Here is a 22261-nt window from a genome sequence, read left to right as displayed (position 1 = left end):
ACAATGTTTGTTGTTAAGCTCAGCGTCCAGTCTAGTCATCCTGCATGGGCTTTCTGTGTATAAAGCCCAAGCAGCCAGTGTATAAAAAGAAAATACAGTTTTATACACTGTATTTTTTTTTCTATCTCTAAAAGACGAGGGCTTCTGACCAGCTAGGTTTATTGCCAGTCTTATTGTTTTTGATTGATCACACCAGCTCGGCACGGTCATGACTTCAGGTTTGGAAAGGCCAACAAGGTTGGACATCAAGTTCTACACAGCGCTCAAATGGACCATGTTTGTTTTTGAGACTACAATGGAGCAACTCTTCCTTGAGTTCACAGACTGTGTTTCAGTCACAGTAGACGGGACTCAGTGAAGTTTTATTGGGAAGGATGAAAGGGTTACTGTTACCCATTTGGAACCTGAATGGAAAGTACTGCAGGAAGAAGAAAGCTTCTGTTCTAAGAACACAGTTTGGTGTTGTGAAAGGTACCATTCATGTGTTTCCTCATAATGGATGTTTTTTTGTTTTTTTTTAGCTTTTTTTCTATTTTGCTACATAGAAATAAGGGTGTGTTACAGGTACTTGTGCTGTATGTATGCAGGGTGTGAAGCTGTTGAATAATAAGTTTGACATGTTTGGTCTTTTCCAAGACTGATAAGAGGAGTTGCGATAATGCCCTTCATAGGGACCCTAGGCAGGTTGAGAGAACATCTCAGGGCCCATATATACATAGACGTCACACAAGCTGGAATGAAACCTCCATTTTTTTGCAGTGAGGCTGCTGCACTGGCCCTGAGAAAGTCTAATTATAGATTGAAACAAATGACAGGACATCTCTAAAGTATGCTCAGAAAAGTTTATTCATTATGTGGAACTAACAGAGGATTAATGTGTGAAATGTAGTTTAATATCTGCGTTAGTGCAGTGTGAAAGCCAGTCAATCAGATGAAATCATTTTGTAAGGAAAAGGAAACATTCAGGAGACAAGGTCAACGTCCCGCTTGCCACTCACTTGGACGGTTTGTTGACTAAAGACAAGGAAAGTGAGATTAGAACATGACTGTGCATGTGGTGCAGCAGAATCGTGTTTGTACTCACAAACGATGGGACCAACAGTGAGGGACTTCAATGGAGCAGAGTCGGACACAGATCGAGATCTTCTTCTTGAGCAGGACTATGGTGATGGAGCCAGAAGAAAATGGTAAGAATCAGCAGGAACTAAGCGCATGGCATGTGACTGCACTATCTAAGTGAGACTCACTGGAACACAAGAGGTTCTCCTGCGGTCACAGAGGCTGAGGTTGCAGTGAAGGTAAACGTCTCTGTATTCACCCTGCAGCAGGAAGAACAGTGCAGAGAAGCGAGCCCGTAGGGACGAGCCATTCTCAATGACGGCAACCTGCCGGCGGTCAGCTGAGCACCTGCCAGGGACCATGTGGAGAAGTGATGGTTTCACATCACAAAGCTGTGAAGGCATTTCCAGGTTACGCTCGCTCACTTGTTATTGATGAGAGGGTAACGGCCGAAGCTGCTGGGTCTGGGTGAGTGAGAGGCGTAACAGTCGTCCAGGACCACAGCAAAGCTCTGGTCTCTTCTATCCACAGTGACGCCCACGTAGAGAGGTGAGCCCAGCTCCATGGTTACCCGACCTCCGGGGTAAGTTGAAGTGAAGCCTGAGTCGCGGTACAAGCGCATCTGGGCAACAGTGTTGGGTCCAGAGCCGGACACTCCTCCGTCAATCCTGTGGACGCCACAACAAACATCTTCTTTGGTTGGCTCCATGGTGAAAGACTTGGCTTAGTTTGTGTGTTGTGTTTTTCAAGGTTTGGCATTGAGCTGTGATCAGCTAGAGACGGTACATCTCCACCCTACGATGCTATGTTCGGGAACAGAAGTGCAGTTACAGCTCACTTAAGGAAGGACTGGAAACTGTGATGCAGATGAAGAGGTCAAGAGATGAAATATTGGGCGAGGAGAGCGCTGTCGTCAGGTGTGTCATACTTACGGCAGTGGTCCCACGGCCACATTCAAAGTGGAATCTGTATCCAGGGAATAGACACAGGAGAAAGGAATTCTCTTTGGAATGGCAAAAGAGTTGTTGTTGGCAGGATAGACGAACAAGGTGTTGGAGTAGATGCCATGCGTGATGTTGGTCTGAAAGAAGTGGTGGAATGATAAAAAGACAATCAACATCTTGTAGCTTGTGCAGCAGAAGTGAGGATGACCAGTGATCAGAATAACACCAGTGTGACTGTGGTGATAGGTCGTCTTTCTTTACCGTCAGTTCGTTTCCACAGGCACCAGCTTGGTTCACAACCTCATACCACACGACGCCATTCGACACTCTTGTGTATGTGCAGTTTCGCATTGCAAGATTGCCGGATCGAGCATCCAAACCAAGGTTGAGGAAGCTGACCACATTGAGGCCAACCTGGATCTTGCTACTGCTGCAAACCAGCTGAGAAGGTCTGAGTGAATCGTCTGTATCTGAAATTTGTCATGAGAATTGATGAATAACTCCGGTAGTTAAACATGAACACAGTGGCTTTACGTGATACTCAGTAGAGGAAGGAAGCTCACCTTCACAGACAACACTGGCGTCCTCCCTGTGTGCACAGTTGTGGATCCCAAATCCTCGATGGCGACAGTCGGTGATGGAATTTTCTCTCCCAGAACAGTTGACGTCGTCCAGCCAGATGGGGCCACTTCCTTGGCCGTAGGCTGCATTTTGAGGGGCGCTTCTAGCGCGGCCACAGTCCAGCTGTCTGCACACCACGTTGGCATCGTTGAGGTCCCAGAGGTCGTCACACACCGTCCCCCACTGGTTGTTGTGGAAGATCTCCACTCTGCCCGTACAGCGGCTGCCTGAGTTGACCAACCTGACTGGGGCAGCCGCTTCAGAGGTGGAGATGAGATAAACGCAGCAGATCATGTTGGTGGAAAACACTGGCTAAATGGTGGAACTGTCAATGAATTTACCTTCACAAACCACCCCAGCATCCTCTCTGTGGCTGCAGTCGTGAGATCCGATCCCTCGGTGACGGCACTCGCTGAGACTGGACTCTTGTCCATTGCAACGGACGTCGTCCAGCCAAATGGGCCCACTGCCTTGTCCAAAGCGGGCACTACCTGGAGCTGACAGGACCCTGCCACAGCCCAACTGTCTGCACACCACCTGAGCGTCGGTCACGTCCCAGAGGTCGTCGCACACTGTCCCCCACCGTCCAGAAAAATTGATCTCCACTCTTCCAGAGCATGAACTGCTCCCTCCGATCAGGCGGATCTGCCCTTCAGCCAGCGAGACGTTCGCAGTCGTTGCAGGAGCAGAAGTCTGATTCTGCATTATATGAGTGGTTGATTCAGCAGGGGGTGTAGTTGGGCGTGGGATAGTGGTTGTGTTGGGCCCAAGGTGAGCTGAACAGAAAAGACATGAGCAATTTGAACCTTGAGTAACCGCTTGGAAGGACGTAAAAATAATTTAATTCAAGTACAAGGACTTAACTTTCCAAAAGGGAAACCAAGACACAAAAGAATAACAATCCGAAGCAGAAAGAAAATGCACAGAATTGTATGTTTTGTTTTGTTACACAAACATTAAATGAAAAATTAACAATTATTAATACTTTTCCTAAAATGTTGTGACTGTAATTACCTTCACAAATGACCCCAGCATCTTCCATATGTCTGCAGTTGTTGACGCCAAATCCTGCATGTCTGCATGCCGTGATAGAGCATTCATGACCTTGACATTGGACATCATCCAACCAGATGGGTCCAGCTCCCTCTCCAAAGCGAGCGTTGAGAGGAGCAGCCACTGCTCTGCCGCAGTTGAGCTGTCTGCACACCACATTGGCATCACGCAGGTCCCAGAAGTCATCGCACACCGTTCCCCAACGACCATCAAGAAGGACCTCGACTCTGCCAGCGCAGTGGCTGCTGCCGTTGACCAGTCGCATGGGAGGAGGAGCTTGACGGTAGTGGAGAAGATTGGGTACATCATTATTTACCACACATTTACAGGATTAAAGGCAAGATGAGAAACAGGTCTTTTTACAGTTTTACAGGTTTTACAAAGTTATATTTAATTTCCACATACCGCTACAGTCCACAGTGACTCTAGAAGCTGTGGCATCTGTAGTTCTTGCAGTTGTAGGTTCAGTCGTAATAGTATCAGTAGTTGTGGGTTCTGTAGTTGATTGTTCTGGAGTTGTAATAGCAGTTGTGGTTTCCGGAGTCATAGTTTCAGCAGTTGTGGGTTGCATGGTTGTCGTTCCTTCAGATGTAGTTTCAGCAGTTGTGGGTTGCATGGTTGTCGTTCCTTCAGGTGTAGTTGTGGGTTCCGGAAGTGTGGTTTCATCTTGTTTTGCAGAGAAAGCAAGCATCACATTTTCCCAAAACGCTCAAGTGGAATGATCTGCTTCTCACAGATGGCTCTGTCAACCGATCCTTACCTGAAGGCATCATGTCAGTGAAGAAATAGTTTGAGACATCCTTTTCTCCATTCATCAGTTCTGCTTGAGAGAAGTGAAGTCAATGTACATAGTAGATTATAGAGCTCAACAGCTTCAACAAACAATGAAGAAAACGTGCACCTGAAGAACTTCCTGCTCCGGTCTGCAAGATGAGGAGCAACGCCAGGATCTTAAACAACCCCATAGTGGACCAGACCTGTGGCACCAACCTGTGGAAGAACAAAGAAACGTCTATGGACATTTAAGGTCGTGAGATGTCTCCCCATCAGTCTTTACCTGTGAGAAAGCTGTGAGATCCAGGAGTCAGGGAGGAAGAGGGATTGTCACGGTGCATGAGGGAAGCTGAATATATATAGGCCCAAGAAAAACACTCAAAGTTGAAGAACACAAATGGACCATTGAGCAAACTAATTCACACCCCATCAGAACGGTTACTTATTAATCAAATATAATACAAAAAAAGTCTCTTTTGGCTGAGACAAATCCTAAGTAAACGCAGGTTACAACACCTCAATCAATCTCATGTGGACAAAGACAAACAGAGCCCTTGTGTTTTACATTTGCTCATTCCAGCATTTTATAGGCACTTTCGAGCAGCTATCTATCTATCCATCTATCTATCCATCTATCTATCTATCTATCTATCTATCTATCTATCTATCTATCTATCTATCTATCTATCTATCTATCTATCTATCTATCTATCTATCTATCTATCTATCTATCTATCTATCTATCTATCTATCTTATTAAGCCAACAGACAGGACAAAAGAAAAATGTAAATGTAACTTAAATTCTGTTGCTTAAACATTACAGGGAAACGTGTTGTTACCCCAAGACATTGTTTTGTTACTTATAAAAACTGGAATATATTCATTACAGAACTCCTGGGGAAACATATAAATGTGACAGTGAGTATTTTATCAAAATACATTTAATCCATTTTATTTATATCTATTTTTAGGGACATACCAATAATACTAGGCTTGAGTACTTGAAAGGCCACCGATACCATGAAACCGATACCAGCGGAGCACGCAGTTTTTGAGTTTATGACAATTTTGCAAAATTTGTTTTTGTACTGCTGTGAAACTTGTGACCGCCACCCATGTACAAGAAAGACATACTGAGGAATGTTGTTCAAATGCTGATATATATATATATATGACTAATAAAAAGATTCAAAGTAACTTGATGTGTAATGTCGTAAGTACTCAGTGTCAATGAATACTCAAATGCAAGTGCTTGTCCACTACTCTATTGGGAAAAAAATTGGTATGCGTAACTGGGGAAAGAAAAGAAAGACTGCAATAAGCTGTATTTTTATTTGAAAAAGACAATTTTGTAGTTTTGTTCTGACCTCAAGAAGGCCGCATAAATCCAGGCCAAGGACCTCACGTGGCACCCGGGTTGCACTTGGCCCACCTATGCATTAAAAATTCCTGTTCTCAGTAATGGCTACTAAATAGAACTTACGTTTGTATACTCACAAAATGTGTCATGAAATACTTAAAAATATATTTTAAAATAGTCAAAATGACTCGTAAAACAAAATTAAAAAATAACTTTTTCTATATATGTTGCCAAGGAGTCGTCACTACACATCAATCTTGCATGAATCCATCCTACCTGTTCCTGTAAATTTTCTCTCAAAGCGCGTCATTCTTTTGTGATTAATTCTTTGACTTGAAGTACTCAGACAACAACTGAAGCGCTTGACGTCACTGAGAGTCAGGAAAAATGCTCAGCACAGTCATGAGTGAGCACTTGAGTTCAGTGTTGTAAGAATTCAACGACGACGACTTCGCTGGACAAAGAGAAAGCACTTGGGGATGTGTATAAGTATTTGCTCGCATAAGCTTGACTTTATAATCCTGAAAGACAAATAAAAAAAAAACAGATCGTATCTGGAGCGTAACAACCATTGACACAGATTGGACAACGTGACAAGTGTGTGGGAGAGCCACTCGAAACGGTCGAACAAAGTTATTAATTTCTTTTTGTTATTTCCAAAACCCATTTATTTTTTTATATAAATGTAGCTGACATGATCGTGGCTGAGCCACCTTCAATCTTTCTGGGACATATTCAGGTCATACACTGAATTTCAGTTGACATTTAACCCACACAATTTTGCCTTTGTCTATGTAATTTTAGTTATTTCTAGCTCCTTCTCGTCACCATTGTATGCACACATTAGTATAGAACTATTGACAACACCGGAGTGTACTCAGAAAGACACAGACCCTTGAGGGTGATGGGTACGTGGGCAGAATCCTCAAGCCTGGGGTGTAAAACCTGCTTTTAAACAGTCTAAGTGGCATAACATGAACAGGTGTCTGAACATTTGAAGCAAAGAACCGTGATGGATTTTCTTTTTAAACTGGCCGACTGTTCTCGTCTTGACAGATATTTTTTTCATCATATTAACATTACAGTTTTCTCATGATAACAAATATCTGTATCGAGATTTGGCAGAAGTCCTGGGTCCATGCCTTGAGAAACACACCAGTCCAGCCAGTATCAGCAGCTGTGGCGCTCTTATCTGGTCGCTTATGAAGTTAGCAGGCATTTACTGTCACCTGTGAACTTGCTGAAATGACGAAGTCTGAGATGAATCTCTAACATGAAGGTGCAATGAAAAACAAATTGTTGAAGTGAAGCACATCCTGATGTGTTGATTGATAATCTTTCTGACATTTTCACTTGTTTTTGCAGCTTTCTAGACTGAGATCTGCCTGAGTGAGTGCATAAACCTTGTAAATAATTATATATCTTCTCACAAGGCAGCAGTCTTTTGACGTTTTTTAAACGAAAAGATACTTTGGTATTATTAAATTATATAACTAAATCATAAAATAAGTATACACAGGTCCTCCTCCTTCATCAACCAATTTCTCAAGATATATTTATCTTCACATTTTATATTGCATTCCTGTCCAACTGTTGGAGGTCCAAGACTTTCTCTATAATAAGACAGAACTGTTCAAAAGTGATTCATATCTGTGTGTGCGATGGGTATAGCAGAGAGGCGTGTCAGGTGGTTGTGTGGTCCGGGTCAACAGCCCTTGATTGACAGCCTAGGTCACACTAGAACACAAAAGCGTTCAGTGTTGCTTGAAACAAAAGTTGCTGAACTCAAACACAGAGAGCAAAACGCTTGAGCTGTTTGTTCTCTGTTCATTTGAAACCACAACACAATAACACACCTTTGACTTTTTCAAAGAAGTTTCGAAACTCATTTGCTTTTTTTTTTTTTAAATTGTGTTTAAGAAGATTTCAATGACATGGCTATTAATAATAGGGCTGCTGCATTGAACTCTGACTGAGCGGTAATATCTAAATATTCTAAACAGAGAAAAGGTCCCTAGGTCGGAGCAGTTCCCAAAAAGCCAGTATTGCTTCATGTTGCACCTGTTGTGTCTGGGATGAACCGGCTTTGATGAGTCATGAAATATCAAAGGTCAGCTCAGCACGGAGTCTCCTCTTCTTACTGCATGGTAAGGTTTAGAAGAGAGAAGGGGTGGGGTGGGGGTATGTGAGAAGAGGGAGCGGGAGAGCGGCCAGTGACGACTGCACCACAGATGAGGTTCAGTCGACTTAACCTTTGCCACTGAATGAGGAAAGACAGAGGACGTCACTTCTGCTGGGTGGAGCCCTGCCTCCGCCAACACCAGTGTGGCAGGTTGTCATGTTGGCTGCCACCATCCCTCCTGATGTCTGTGTTTAGTAAACACTCAATCAGCATCGCCTGCTGCTCTCGGGTTACGCATCTTATTTCATTGATAGACAGAAGACAGACAGAAACCTCACATCAGGGCGGGGCTTGATCAGGTGACACCTTGAAATGACATTTACTTTGGGCTTCTCTATAATCCCAATGGCTCTCATGTTTTTCTCAATCTTGCTTTGCTCAGGGACTCGATTCTGAGAAAGATTTTTGCTTCGGTTTGATGACCTCAGGATCAACCTGTAATGTTCAGTTCACATTGGAACTGTTGAGTCGAATGCAAAAGGACAGGGTGGGGCTCAGATCCTCAAAATCAGAGTTCATCTTTCTCAGACAGAAAAGGGTGAAATGAGAGACAGAGTCGAGACCAAGACCAAACTAGAACTTCATTAGTCATATATACACATATGTTTATTTCTTGCAACAAAAGAAATGATACTCAAAAGTCAAAAACTGAAATGCAGTCATTGAAACAAACTAGTCATTTGCTTTGTTTTTATATTGGTCTGACTTGGTCTCTGTCTCTACTGGGTCTGAGGTTAGGTGGTCTGGACTACAAGGCACAGAGAAGGATGGAAGGTGAGCGGTGGATCCATGCAGTCAGGAAAACATTGGTGTGCCACGGTGAAGAACGAGCTGAGCCAAAGCTCTTTTTGTTCATTTATCAGTCGACTCGGTTGGGGCCTGGAGGATTGGAGAGTGAGTGAGGAAACTTCATGTAGTAGTAGACTAGAGAGGTACAGTACAGGACGGGTGGAGGAAAGTCTGGCCCTCTTTACATGGGCTACTGCCTCCGCGACCTGGCCACAAATATAAGCAAGAAGTTGAAAGGGACTCAAAGGACTCAAAAAATGACTGGAAAAGACACTTGTCTGGCATCCGTGGACCTTGGAAACATCAGGAAAAGTGAAGAAGATGATCAAAATGTCATCGAATTTTGTGATAAAAAACAAACAAAAAAAATGGCAGAATTCTTACTCTAAAGTATTCTGAGATCTCAGAATTCAATGAAATGTATATTTGACATATCTGTATATTGAATAACTGAATTCAGTAATTTCTAAAAAAAATTTTTATGACTGAATTTTAATAATTCGAGTATTTTCGAATGATTGCATTCATTTATTAAAAATATGTATCAAATAATTAATAATTTGAGTAATTTCAAACATGAAGCAAGGACATTGGCAGGAAGATGTTGAGGTTGGAACTGCGAGCCAGAAGGTGGAGAGGAAGGCCAAAGAGGAGGATTTATGGAGGTGGTGAAAGAGGACATGAGGTTTGTAGGTTAGAGAGAAGAGGAAGCAGAGGACAGGGTGAGATGGAGGAAGATGATCCACTGTGGCGACCCCTGAAGGGAGAAGCTGAAAGAGAAGAGGAGGAGTAGGAGAAGCACTTTCAAAATGAATCACGCATATTGTTCCACTTTCAATTATTCAAAAACAAAAATTCTACATTCAGTATTTTTAAATTCATAGTCTTTTAAATTCAATATTATGATATGACGTTTAAAAACCATGATTTGGGCAGTGGCCACTGGTTGGCGCTGCTGTCGAGCTGTGGCAGTCGCAAAAGACAAGAGCCAGGTTAAAGTGCACTGGGAGAAATGCTGTATGTTATGTGTGCGAGTCGGTTTGCTCCTGAGAAGACTTCTGCGTTTTCTACGTCCAAGGCAGCAACATCTGTAAGTGTTATTTGTAAGTTTAGTCATGAGACACATTTGTTAAGAAATAAACTTTATGAATGGTTCGTAATACTAACTTATGTACCATTCATAAAGTTTGGCTGAGTACACACACACACATTATTTTTAATCTTTACGTTCATTTTTTTTCTTTTCAGATGTGAGTTCTTTGTTCCCCAAGCGCTGAAGCAGCTGGCACACACACCTGGAACCACTCAGTAATCAAGCTTCCATTTCAATTGCTTTATTCTATTTAAATTTCAGTACAAAAGATAACATTCAAAATTATTGCCACTTGTAAAACAAGATAGAGGAAGACATATAGGCCACTACAGTTAAAACACCCACAATATAAACAAGATTAAAAAAATCACCAAGTTATAACATTCTACTGACAGCATTTTTCTGACCTCTGGCTTTTCAATTGTCTGCTGGACCATGGCCATGATTTGGGCATTAATTCCCCTGGTTTTGATCCTTGGCCCTGGAACAGTCTCATCCTGCTGACAGCCGTCTGCAGGACGAGACTTGGTCTTAACAAAGCAGCGATCTGCCGACGGACACCAGCCACATGTGCTCTGTTTGGATCCCTTTATACATGAAGTAGCTGCCATACAACCTGTTGGATAAAACCTTATAAATCTTTTTGTTGGGATCTGTGAGCCAGTTTATCCTCAGGTGGCTGTGTTTAGCTGCAAAATCAGAGTAGATTTAAATATGATATGTGATGTTGTGTCTAGCCCTCCCCTTCTTCTTCTCCCACCTCCTTTTTGTGCCACTGGATTACAAAAGCAATATTTTTTGCAGAATGTTATGTTTAACTTTAACTGGACGGCAATGATGCTGAGGCCTCCACTTTTCCTCCTTTTAAAAAGTAGTTCCCGTTTTCATGGTTCCCCAGATAAAATTGACAAACACCTTATTTTTAAGAACATTGATTTCGATAAAGCAAACGTTTTTATGATTAAAATTGAGTTCATAATAGTTGTTTTTGTTTTCCCACTTAGTTCTTCAGTCACTTTCACTTTTCAGCGTTTCTGAGATGTGTCTCAGTTTTAAGTTGGTTGTTTTGTACTCCTTTTCAGTATTTTTGTTTCATACCTGGCATTATTTCATCTCCGCTTTGCACAGCGTTTTCCCACCTGCATTTGTACTGCACCACAGGCCAGCGCTTGTTATAAGAATAGACAATGTTAAATGTGGTCATGTGGTCTGTTCTCAAGGTTACTGTCGATTTCATTGGAGACCTCCAGAAGGAGTGCTTGATCCTCCGAACTGCTCGTCTTAACACTATAAAACAGAATATGATGGCGTCGCTGTGTCCTCCACCCTGACCAACAGCACACATCCCACTGAATGTGACACTAATGTCAGTGAAGATTGGAGAGAAACCTGGAGCTCCTCATGTCTCACTTGCACTCTGCAGCAGACTCATTTGGGTCACACAGAGTCACTGAAGAATCAGAGCAGAGTCTAAACCCTGGGAACAGTGGTTGTGTGGAGGACATAAAGAAGGTGTGGAGGTGGCTCAGAGCGTCAGAGGACACTCTGTAAAAGGACACATAATCAGCTGCACAGTTCACAAACTCCGACTCTCTGAGAGTCAGACCTGGACTGGATCTCGGTTGCTTTTCCATTGTGAATGACAGCATATCCATTATCACAGCAGATCAGACACCAGGACTCGCTGTTGTCTCCAAACACCCACTCATCTTCTCCACTGTTTCTTTTACAAGTCACTGAGATCGTAACTCGTCCTCTCCACTCCACCTCCCAGCAACGTCGGCTGCTTAAAACCTCTCTACAGATCAGCTGGTGATACTTGTTGAACCTGCCTGGATGTTCTGGATAGTTCTGATCTTCTGCCATATCCTGTTGTTGGACAGTAGGAGGCGCTGGTGTGCAGTGTCTGGGTCCAGTGTGAAAGGAAAGACATCTGATGGAGAGAACACACGAGATGAGGATTGTCAAAGAAGTCGCATCCCTACAAGTGAGAATGGAGCAGAAGCGTGTCCTAGTGTCTGAGAGTGGCCCAACACCAATTCTGTGGTTCCTGAAGCAAGCCAACTAGGAAATGCTGCAGCTAACAAGACTTGACCTCTGCTCTCCACAGTGGTCCACCCTGGAGGAAGAAACACACAATTATTGAGACACAGAAACAGATCATCAATCTGGATCAAATACTGATTCTGAACCTCAGTGGAGCTCAGTCAGCTGCTTGGCCACTGAGCTCTGCTGCTCCGTCCATACCTGAGAGTCTCGAGCCTGCAGTCTGGTCTCTCCACTCCAGCAGACAGCTGCTCCAGTCCTGGTCCTCCTGGATTATTGTAGCTGAGGTCCAGCTCTCTCAGATGGGAGGGGTTGGATCTCAGAGCTGAGGCCAGAGAAGCCTTCTCTGAGATCAGACACATCCTTGGTTGCTGATAGGCCCACACTGTGTCTCCTAGAAACTTCCGTTACTCCTTTTACTGTATCCCAATGTTTCTAGGGTGTCTAACACTTTTTGGCTTTTGAATGCTTTTCCATTATACATTCTTAAACTTTGTGCTTTTATGTTACTAAAAAATCTGGCTAAATTTTGTACAGTAGTTTTCCCTGTAAGGTTTTTGGCAGGGAATATAGTACCCTCCTGCATTATCTACTATTACCATAAAATATTTATTCTTTCCCTTCCCTTTTTCTGTCATTTCTGCATAATCAGCAGAAAAAGTGTTTAAGTTTCTCATCTGTCTTTATGAATCTCTTATCATATGATTGTGGTTTACTTCCTCTTTTTAGTGCAAACATTTCACAGTGTTCCTTTATCTCCTTGACTATTTCTGCCAATGGTTTAGGTTGTTTAATTTGTAGCTCAAGTAATTTTCTTTTTATCCTTTCTACTCCTATATGTCCTAACTCTTCATGTATATGCTTTATAAAGTTTTGTTCTTCATTTTTAGTTCAGTTGACCTGACCTGTCTGCGTCATCATTACCTTTACTGTGCTCATCAGTGTTTCCTGTGTGAGCTGCGGCGTGTGTTACTTTTAGCTCAAGTCTGACATTATTCTCCATAATTCTGCATGCTTTAATTCCTTTCCTTTATGATCCTGGAAATCTCTTAACTCCCATATCTCTCGATCTTCTTCTAAGCCTCTGTGGACATATGCTGAATCTGTGATCACATGTGACTTAGGCAACTTTCTCCTTTTACATTCTGCTAAGCCTTGTTTAACAGCTGTTTGTGCTGAGCCTTGGACACTTCCTCTATTTTGACACTATGTTGAGATGCCCTCCACTGGGCAAATTCCGTTCCTTCTGCTATGTCTACTTGCTTGGCGTGATTTTTCTGTGTTGATACTGCATGATCAGTAGTCAATATAAGTAGTCCTGGTGTTGGTCCCTGATTTGGTCCCACTACTATGTGACTTCCAGTGTGAGCTTCTTCATGATCAGATTCTACCTTAGTTTCTTCTAATTGTGTTAAGTTGGGATATAACCTAGTTCCCTGTACTCCATCTGGTCCAAGGTTAGGGGGTGGAAACCCTCCTTCAACATTGGCACTATTTAAATACTCGTGTTGTGATCTACTCTCACTCTGTATGGACTTTTTATCTGTTAATAATACTCCTTTACCTCATCTAATTTGCTCTTCTATACTCGACCCATATATTTCTGTGACCACTATTCCTGGCTCTTCATTTTCATTTTTAAACACCTCCTGGATTATTTCAGCTGATGGGTCATCCATTGCTATAAACCCTGGTTACCTAATGTAACTGCAGTTCTATGAATATGTGCGGAGCCCCCCAACGGCCTTCGCTATTGGTCAATCCGCATCGAATCACTGGCCTCGGGGACTGCAATACAGCGACCTCTGGTGGTCGCATGAACATGCGTTCACTCCAGCAACCAAAAATAAAAGAGGAACATAACACGAGCGGCCATATTTAAATGAAACACTTGCTTTACTAGTAAAGACAGCTTAAGCACACACCAACTTTATTTAAACTTCTAATACTCATGCACAACACATCCATCCATCCACTACACTGCCCCGACATGACTGTGAGTGATCCAAACCATATTTTGGGCCATTTTGATTCAGAGCGGCAACTTCGCCCCACTCACCTCTGGCAGGCTGTAATGCCGCAGTCGTTACATCATCACGCACCTTAAAGGCACGTGCGTCGACATCGCCATGGTCCCACGTCCATTATGTTTAAACAAAGCAGGAGAAATATTTTTCACACTTGTGGTTGACCAGCAACACACCAGCACTGCTGGAGTTGAGGTGGAGGATAACGCTGGTTACAGGACAACAATGTGCAATCATTAACACAGTCATAAGCTGTAAATGATGACCAGTGAGCATAAAAAATATTAAGAGCAGAATGACAGTGATCCACATGTAGGCCGTCGAGTCCTTCTACTGAACCTGCCACTGAAACATGGACCTGAGCGAGGGCGAGAGGAAGTCGCTTGGTGGCTAGGTGAGTGTCTGAGGAGGAAGAGCAGTGTTTTTAAAACTCTTCTGTTATTATTGATTCACGGTGAGAGTGCATGTTTGTGTGCATGAACTTTTGCCTGTGTGTGTCGGCACAGGTGTGGGTCTGTGAACTCGTACCACTGTGGACTTGCAGCTTTAAAGAACTTATTGAATCAAACAGAAACATGAGCAGCTTGTTTTGGATCTTTCAGGCGTCACAGTGGAGCAGCTGAGAACCATGCAGCTGGATGAGCGTCACAGTAAGTGGCGGAGACGGTGTGGGCTTCACAGAATGTTTTTACCATTTGACACGTGTCTAAATGTGCACACATTTGAAGACATTCACTCGACATGCATCATATTTCAGTGAAAGTCCAAGGAGGATTGTTTGTTTCACAGGATCTTGTGTGACCAGCGATGGAGCGATGAGGATCGTTCTGGTGGGAAAGACTGGGAATGGGAAAAGTTCAACTGGCAACGTTATGCTAGGGGGAAACCACTTTGAAACAAAGTTCAGTGCCCAATCTCTCACCATCAACTGCTCCAAGGCAGAAGTCATTGTGGATGGACAGAAGGTGGCCGTCATCGACACCCCGGGTCTTTTCGACACCAAGTCAGACTCTGGCCAGACCAGCATAGATATTAGTCGGTGCGTATCACTGTCCTCTCCCGGGTCACTCCCAGGTCACTCAGCTGCTTCTGAAGATCCGCAGAATTGTGGAAAAGAATGGAGGAAGCCACTATACTAATGGAATGTTCCAAGAAACAGAGAGAAACTTGGAGAAGGAAAAACAACGGGTGCTTGCAGAGAAGGCTGTGAAGGATCGCAGAGAAAAGCAGAGGATTGAGGAAGAAATGCGAGCAAAGTTTAACCAGGAGGAGTTGGAGAGAATGATGGCTGAGGACCGAGCAGAAGAGCAGTGAGACAGGCAGGTCATTCTAATGAACAAAATAGCTCTATTTGCAGTACATTTTCACTGTGGGAGTCAAAAGTAAGTTTCAGATCAGAGTGTTGTCCTTCTTATTTGTTTATGGTCATTTTGATTCGAGTGAGTGAGCTTGCTATTTCTGCTGCCGTGCGCGGCCTTCTCTCCCACAGCCAGATGAATGGGCTCATCAGTCCTGTGTGTGGGGGTTGGAGATTTGAGCTCTCTGTGTTCAGGCAAGTCGCCAACAATTTAAACAACCCACCAGTTTTCACGCGTTATTGCTGAAATGTTACATGTCTGATCTGTGATTTTATGATCTGGAATAAATATTATATCACTCAACATTACCCATGTTTTTATGCGCCAATTTCTATGTGTCAAGTGGTTCTTGACTAGGTTCTTAGGTTCAAATGCAAACTGTGGTGTTTGAACAACAAAACGTTGACCTGCAGTGTCTGTCACACTCACTCACACATCAAGTCAACTTAACCCAACACTGTTTCAGAGACATCCAGAGGTCATCTAGCAGTGGCTTCATTGTATATTAAAACATAGATATCACAGCAAATGCAGTTCAATTTTCTACAAAATGTCCTTCAGTGTCTCAGTGAATCGACCTGCTGATGAGTTGCTTCTTGCTTTGATGTTGGTGAATCATTAAACTATTATAAACTCATCAAAGTTCAGAGTCCAATTTATCTTTGAATATATATTAAAATGAACAAGGTTATTTTATGTTTCCTGACTTGGGTCATGGTTGGTCATTAAGGGCTTATGGATTCTCCAAAGCCAGAGTGAAACGTCACGAAACAAAGAACATTTTCTGCATTTCCTGGTGACTTCATGACTTTCGTTTTGATGCAGTGTTTGGTTCATCATTAAACTGTTTTATTGTGCATCTGCTACGTGTCACTTTGTGGTCTGTCAACACACTGTCATAAAAGGCACAGTCAGATTGTCAAATCTCCTCAGTCACCAACTGGAATGAAACACTCAGGATTGAGACTAACTTCAGAGTTGATCTGCAACACATTGGGTCCAGAAGAACTGAGCTTAACTTCAATATGGACCAGAGACTGAAGAGAGGAGACTTGCTCACAGGTCAGTGACTTATAATACAACTAGATTCTCAGTGCCAGTAGCACATTTTAGACATAGATGCCAAATGAAAAGAGTTGATCACACCATTGTAATTTATTCAGACTTATGGACACATGTTTAATTCTGGCAGGACGGTATCGAGTCCAGACGTGTAGTTTTCGCAGCGTACCCACGTAAACTTGCAAAAAGAAGATGAGAGGGATGTCAGAAATATGGATGGCGCTTTAATCAAAAAATTCAATACCCAGACGAGCAAAGTCAAGAAATGAACCCCTGTCTGAGGAGGAAAAGAGCCCCTCTTTTCAGCACCCCCTCATCTAACCCCTGCCCTAACATGGCAGCTCTGCATGGCTGGCAAACAAGCTCACTGGTTAATTCAACCCTGTGCTCATTACAGTGAATGTCGCGGGAGAGGAATGAACAACTGAATGTTAATAAACGCAGGTTCATGGATTAACGTCACCCTTTCCAGCATGTGATGGTACATCAAATCAGCTCCATTACCAATGTGGCAGAATGACACGTCCCTTTTTTTGAGAGTGAAACATTTTATCTCGGGGATTTTCAAACCCTCGACCAAAAGCGTCCAAAGAGAAAGCTGTGACTTCGGTTGGTCACTTTCTCTTTTTAAGCAATTTGTTAAGAAAATTTTGCAACATAAGGGAGGTTTTTGGAGAGAGGAACGTGTGGGCTACTTTGCTGTGTGGGTGCTGCCCCCGCGATCCAACCTCAGCTGAGCTCTGGACAATAGAAGACGATTCTTTGATGATTGAAGATCTTGTGACACTTGTTTTGTTTGTGTGAAGGTGAAGACTCTGCTGAGACTAGGGGCAGAGAAGAGGGAGATCCCCCATCTAAACAACCTTGGTGTGGGGACTATGATGACCAGACCAGTCCTTGGAGGTGAGATGAGGACCATCAAGAGTGTAAACCATGTCAGAGCTCCAATCCCTACTCCATCATCATTCTCACTGCAACTTATGTTTTGAAGACCCAAGCTGCAGCCAGAGCCACCTGGACCTGGGCAAAGCTGTGTGTCTTGGAAGAGCGATCACTCGATGAGTAGACCGATTGACTTCAGAGGAGGAGCGGAGTCTTCAGGTCTGAGGTGAGTGTGTCCAAGTGGGAGATTCTCAGGTCCAAATAGACTCATATAATAGAATCAGAGATCAAATTCCTCTTCACCAGGACATCTGACTTCTGCTCTCTACACAATGCAGTGATTCACCTCACCAGCAGGGAGCGATGAAGCCTCAATTCTGAACCTCAAACGTTCACAGTTGTGACTAACAGGCCTGATCACTTCTTCTCAGAGTGGATCACCACGTCTCAGAGCATCTCAGTCAGCAACATATCTCACATCTGGAGTCCACCCGGACGGTATGAACATGAACACGTCAATGTTCTCAAGTTCCTTCTATTCACTCACATTTACTTTAAATCCAACTTTCCAAAGTTTGTGGTTTTTGTGTTTCTGGATACGACCCACTATCTGACTGTCTTCTCTTATGATTCTGCTCCAGCGGCTGGAGGAGAAGTTTCTTGGCTATGTAGACAGAGTCTGGAGGCTTCTGAGGCCAGGTGACCCAGAACCTCCAGAGGCTGAGAAAGAAGGGAAAGGGAGTAGCATCATGGAGGAAATTCTGAGGATTGCTGTTCATCTCCTGAAGGACATGGAGGAGGAGGACCTGGCCGAACGTCTGTGGAGCAGTAAGAAAAAAAAATCGCTTCCAAAATGATGAAGATGAAGAACAGTTGTGCATCAGCTCTGTGTGTCCATCTAAAGTAGAAGAACCGGAAACTGAAGCAGCATCACACTCGAATCTTCTGATTGATGTGACTTCTCTCTTCATTCAGGAAGTCATGCTGCTGATTGTGGACGTCGACTGAAGAAGAGGCTGCAAAAGAAGTTCCACAGTGTGTCTGAGGGGGTCGCTCAAGCAGGAAACTCTGTCCCCCTGAATCAGATCTACACAGAGCTCTACATCACTGAGGGGGGCACAGACCAGGTCAACCAGGAGCATGAGGTCCGACAGATCGAAGCAACAACCAAGAACCAGACCAGACCGGAAACCACCATCAAACAAGAAGACTTCTTCAGATGTGCAGATGAAACAGAGCGACCAATCAGGAGCCTGCTGACGAAGGGCGTCGCAGGCAGTGGGATGACCCTTCTGACCCAGAAGTTGACTCTGGACTGGGCTGAAGACAAAGCCCACCACAACTTCCAGCTCATGTTTCCATTCACCTTCAGAGAGCTGAACCGACTGAAAGAGAAGAAGTTGAGTTTGGTTGAACTTGTTCATCTCTTCTTTCCTGAGGCCAAAGAATCAGGACTCAGCAGCTTTGATGGAGTCCAGGTTCTGTTCATCCTGGACGGTCTGGATGAGTGTCGACTCCTTCTGGACTTCAACAGTCGGGTCCTGACAGAAGCTACAGAGTCCACCTCAGTAGCCGTCTTGCTGACCAACCTCATCAGGGGGAACCTGCTTCCCTCAGCTCGCCTCTGGATCACCTCACGACCTGCAGCAGCCAATCAGATCCCTCCTGAGTGTGTGGACATGGTCACAGAGATCAGAGGGTTCACCGACCTTCAGAAGGAGGAGTACTTCAGGAAGAGGTTCAGAGATGAAGAGCAGACCACCATCATCTCTCACATCAGGAGATCACGAAGCCTCTACATCATGTGTCACATCCCCATCTTCTGCTGGATCACTGCCACAGTTCTGGAGGACATGTTGAAGAGCAGAGAGACCAGAGAGCTGCCCAAGACCCTGACGGAGATGTACATCCACTTCCTGGTGGTTCAGGCCAAAGTCAAGAAGCTCAAGTACCATGGAGGAGCTGGGACAGACGAGGTCTGGACTCCTGAGACCGGGGAGATGATTAAGTCTCTGGGAAAACTGGCTTTTGAGCAGCTGCAGAGAGGAAACTTGATCTTCTATGAATCAGACCTCACAGAGTGTGGCATTGATAGCACAGCTGCTTCAGTTTACTCAGGAGTCTTCACACAGATCTTCAGAAAGGAGACAGGACTGTACCAGAACAAGGTCTTCTGCTTTGCCCACATAAGTCTTCAAGAGTTCCTGGCTGCCCTTCACGTCCATCTGACCTTCAGCAAATCTGGGGTCAACCTGCTGGACCTTCAAAATCCCTCAGAGACTGAGGTAAAACCTGGTCTGGAACAGTTCTACCAGACAGCTGTGGTCCAGGCCCTGGAGAGTCCTAATGGACACCTGGACTTGTTCCTGCGCTTCCTCCTGGGTCTTTCACTGAAGACCAATCAGAATCTTCTGAGAGGTTTGTTGACACAGACAGGAAGTAGCTCCTGGACAAACAAGAACATAACTGAGCTCATCAAGAAGAAGATAAGTGAGGATGTGTCTCCAGAGAGAACCATCAACCTGTTCCACTGTCTGAACGAGTTAAATGTCACGTCTCTGGTGGAGAAGGTCCAACAGCAGCTGAAATCAGGACGTCTCTCCAGACGTCTGTCTCCCGCTCAGTGGTCTGCTCTGGCCTTCATCCTCCTGTCCTCTGAGGAACAGAGGGACGTGTTTGACCTGAGCCAATACTCTGCGTCAGAGGATGTTTTTCTGAGACTGCAGCCTGTGGTCAGAGCTTCAAACAATGTTCTGTAAGTGGATCAAACCTGAAACATCTCATCTAATACTGAATTACAAACCTGACTCCATTTATCAGGCTGAGAAGCTGTGGACTGTCAGAGAGAAGTTGTCCACCTCTGTCCTCAGTCCTCAGCTCCCCGTCCTCCAGTCTGACACACCTGGACCTGAGTGACAACCAGCTGCAGGATTCAGGAGTGAAGCTCCTGTGTGCTGGACTGGAGAGTCCACACTGTCACCTGGAAACTCTGAGGTCAGAGCACAAGTTGTATAAAACCTATGACTATCCCGGTTTCTATGGTGACATCAGACTGAAGACCATCTCACATAGTGTCTCCATCATTGTATATTCATTAATCTATAACACGTATTCATAAACACATTGATGACATTGCTCTCTTTCTCAGGTTGAGACTCTGCGGACTGTCAGAGAGCAGTTGCCCGTCTCTGGCCTCAGTCCTCAGCTCTCCGTCCTCCAGTCTGACACACCTGGACCTGAGGGACAACCAGCTGCAGGATTCAGGAGCAAAGCTCCTGTGTGCTGGACTGGAGAGTCCACACTGTCACCTGGAGACTCTCAGGTCAGTCCTGCTCCACATGTGGACTGTTCTACTGCATCCATGATGTTCTAAAACACTGAGGGAAGGATGTTTCCTTTATGACAGTCTGTCAGGGTGTCTGATCTCAGAGGAAGGCTGTGCTTCTCTGGCCTCAGCTCTGAGATCCAACCCCTCCCATCTGAGAGAGCTGGACCTCAGCTACAATAATCCAGGAGGACCAGGACTGGAGCAGCTGTCTGCTGGAGTGGAGAGACCAGACTGGAGGCTGGAGACTCTCAGGTATGGACAGAGCAGCAGAGCTCAGGCTGACTGAGCTCCACTGAGACGTTCAGAACAAACATTTGAGCTGCTTAGGCTCACCATCTGAATAGAGCACAATTTACCAAACTCTCGTTGTTTCTTCATGAGATGTTCTCACTCTGGACACCAGTGGAAGCAGGAAGGAGACGCCTATTTATTTTGTCCCACTGACCACAAATCATTGTCTGTCTTTCTTCCTCCAGGGTGGACCACAGTGGAAAACAGAGGTTAAGACGCAGTCTGCTCAAGTGTAAGTCGGATGTCATTGGCTTGATGAGAACTGTAAAATTTTCATCGACAGCAACATCAACAATACTATACATTCAAAACAAAACAAAACAGTTTTATGTTCGCATATATATATGTATGTATATATATATATATATATATATATATATATATATATATATATATATATATATATATGTGTGTGTGTGTGTGTGTGTGTGTGTGTGTGTGTGTGTGTGTGTGAAAAAAACAAACTCATTTATCTTCTTGAAGTTCAACTGCCACTTTGAGACTATAGGGGACGCTACTGCTCCATTTCTACTTGAAGAGAAGCTTCATCACGTGTCTACTCTCCACCAGATGTCTCTCCTCTCACACTGGACCCAGACACTGCACACCAGCGCCTCCTACTGTCCGACAACCACAAGAGAGTGAGACACGTCAGAGAAGACCAGGAGTATCCAGAACATCCCGACAGGTTTATCGAGTGTGAGCAGCTGATGTGTCGAGAGGTTCTCATTGGTCGATGTTACTGGGAGGTGGAGTGGAGAGGAAGAGTCCGGATCTCAGTGACTTACAGGAGAAACAGAAGAGATGCCGAGTGTCTGTTTGGAGACAACGATCAGTCCTGGAGTCTGGACTGCTCTCATGGTGGTTATTTTGTCTCTCACAATGGAAAGGAAACGGTGATCCGGTCCAGCTCTGTCTCTAAGAGAGTTGGAGTGTTTGTGGACTGTGCAGCTGGATCTGTGTCCTTCTACAGAGTCTCCTTCGACGCGCGGGACCACCTCCACACCTTCTTCACCTCCTTCACTCAGCGACTGTACCCAGGCTTCTCACATTGCCCTGAGTCTTCCGTGACTCTGTGTGACTTGACCTGGGCAGCTGCTGTGTAGTGTGTGCATGCTGTTTTCCATGTTAGAATATGTTTGTTCTGCTGTCCATGAGACACCACTGTAAACAATGTATTGCACATGCCAGGGCTGTTGATCCAAATAAACCACGTAAGATCAACAATATCACAGGGAGCAAAGTGAAAGACGCTGGTGTGGAGGACGGCAGTGCTGAGCTGCTCATACGTCACTTGTGATCGGAAACACATGATGACCTCAGCAAGTGTTGTCTCAACGCTTAGCTTCATTTTCTTTGTGCTGAGCTGCTTTGTCATTATATTTGCTTCT

The 22261-nt window shown here is 44.3% G+C and overlaps 2 protein-coding genes and 1 pseudogene across 2 annotated transcripts; 2 read left to right on the top strand and 1 right to left on the bottom strand.

Annotated features, from left to right (window-relative positions):
* Positions 1 to 963: 963 nt before the first annotated feature.
* On the bottom strand, positions 964 to 3942 carry LOC128753549 (deleted in malignant brain tumors 1 protein-like). Its single transcript, XM_053855330.1, has 9 exons — positions 3729 to 3942; positions 2966 to 3400; positions 2567 to 2881; positions 2265 to 2473; positions 1992 to 2140; positions 1485 to 1727; positions 1248 to 1407; positions 1085 to 1160; positions 964 to 1014 (listed from the first exon to the last, which is right to left on the bottom strand). Exons 1-9 carry the CDS (start codon positions 3940 to 3942, stop codon positions 995 to 997), a joined length of 1821 nt encoding a protein of 606 aa, XP_053711305.1. The 3' UTR covers positions 964 to 994.
* Positions 3943 to 14149: 10207 nt separating this feature from the next.
* On the top strand, positions 14150 to 15685 carry LOC128754238 (GTPase IMAP family member 7-like; annotated as a pseudogene).
* A 518-nt stretch (positions 15686 to 16203) lies between these two features.
* On the top strand, positions 16204 to 22230 carry LOC128754197 (NLR family CARD domain-containing protein 3-like). Its single transcript, XM_053856651.1, has 11 exons — positions 16204 to 16369; positions 17176 to 17272; positions 17361 to 17477; positions 17683 to 17749; positions 17893 to 18079; positions 18227 to 20006; positions 20072 to 20245; positions 20400 to 20573; positions 20658 to 20831; positions 21056 to 21102; positions 21441 to 22230. The coding sequence occupies exons 1-11, from the start codon at positions 16333 to 16335 to the stop codon at positions 21974 to 21976; spliced, it is 3390 nt and encodes a 1129-aa protein (XP_053712626.1). The 5' UTR covers positions 16204 to 16332; the 3' UTR covers positions 21977 to 22230.
* Positions 22231 to 22261: the final 31 nt, after the last annotated feature.

The sequence above is a fragment of the Synchiropus splendidus genome, chromosome 2 (genome assembly GCF_027744825.2).
Source record: "Synchiropus splendidus isolate RoL2022-P1 chromosome 2, RoL_Sspl_1.0, whole genome shotgun sequence".
Taxonomy (NCBI): Eukaryota; Metazoa; Chordata; class Actinopteri; order Syngnathiformes; family Callionymidae; genus Synchiropus; species Synchiropus splendidus.
The sequence above is the reverse complement of the archived record's forward strand: the minus strand, read 5'-3'. Positions and strand labels throughout refer to the sequence as shown.

Coding starts and splice junctions, on each gene's coding strand:
- LOC128753549 (XM_053855330.1), bottom strand. CDS start 3,942: ATGCGACTGGTCAACGGCAGCAGCCACTGCGCTGGCAGAGTCGAGGTC. Junction 3,401..3,728: donor GGATGATGTCCAATGTCAAG/GTCATGAATGCT, acceptor TTTTCTGTTCAG/CTCACCTTGGGCCCAACACA. Junction 1,728..1,991: donor GTGGCCGTGGGACCACTGCC/GTAAGTATGACA, acceptor TGGCGTCCACAG/GATTGACGGAGGAGTGTCCG.
- LOC128754197 (XM_053856651.1), top strand. CDS start 16,333: ATGGACCAGAGACTGAAGAGAGGAGACTTGCTCACAG. Junction 18,080..18,226: donor GGCCGAACGTCTGTGGAGCA/GTAAGAAAAAAA, acceptor CTCTTCATTCAG/GAAGTCATGCTGCTGATTGT. Junction 20,007..20,071: donor AGAGCTTCAAACAATGTTCT/GTAAGTGGATCA, acceptor TCCATTTATCAG/GCTGAGAAGCTGTGGACTGT.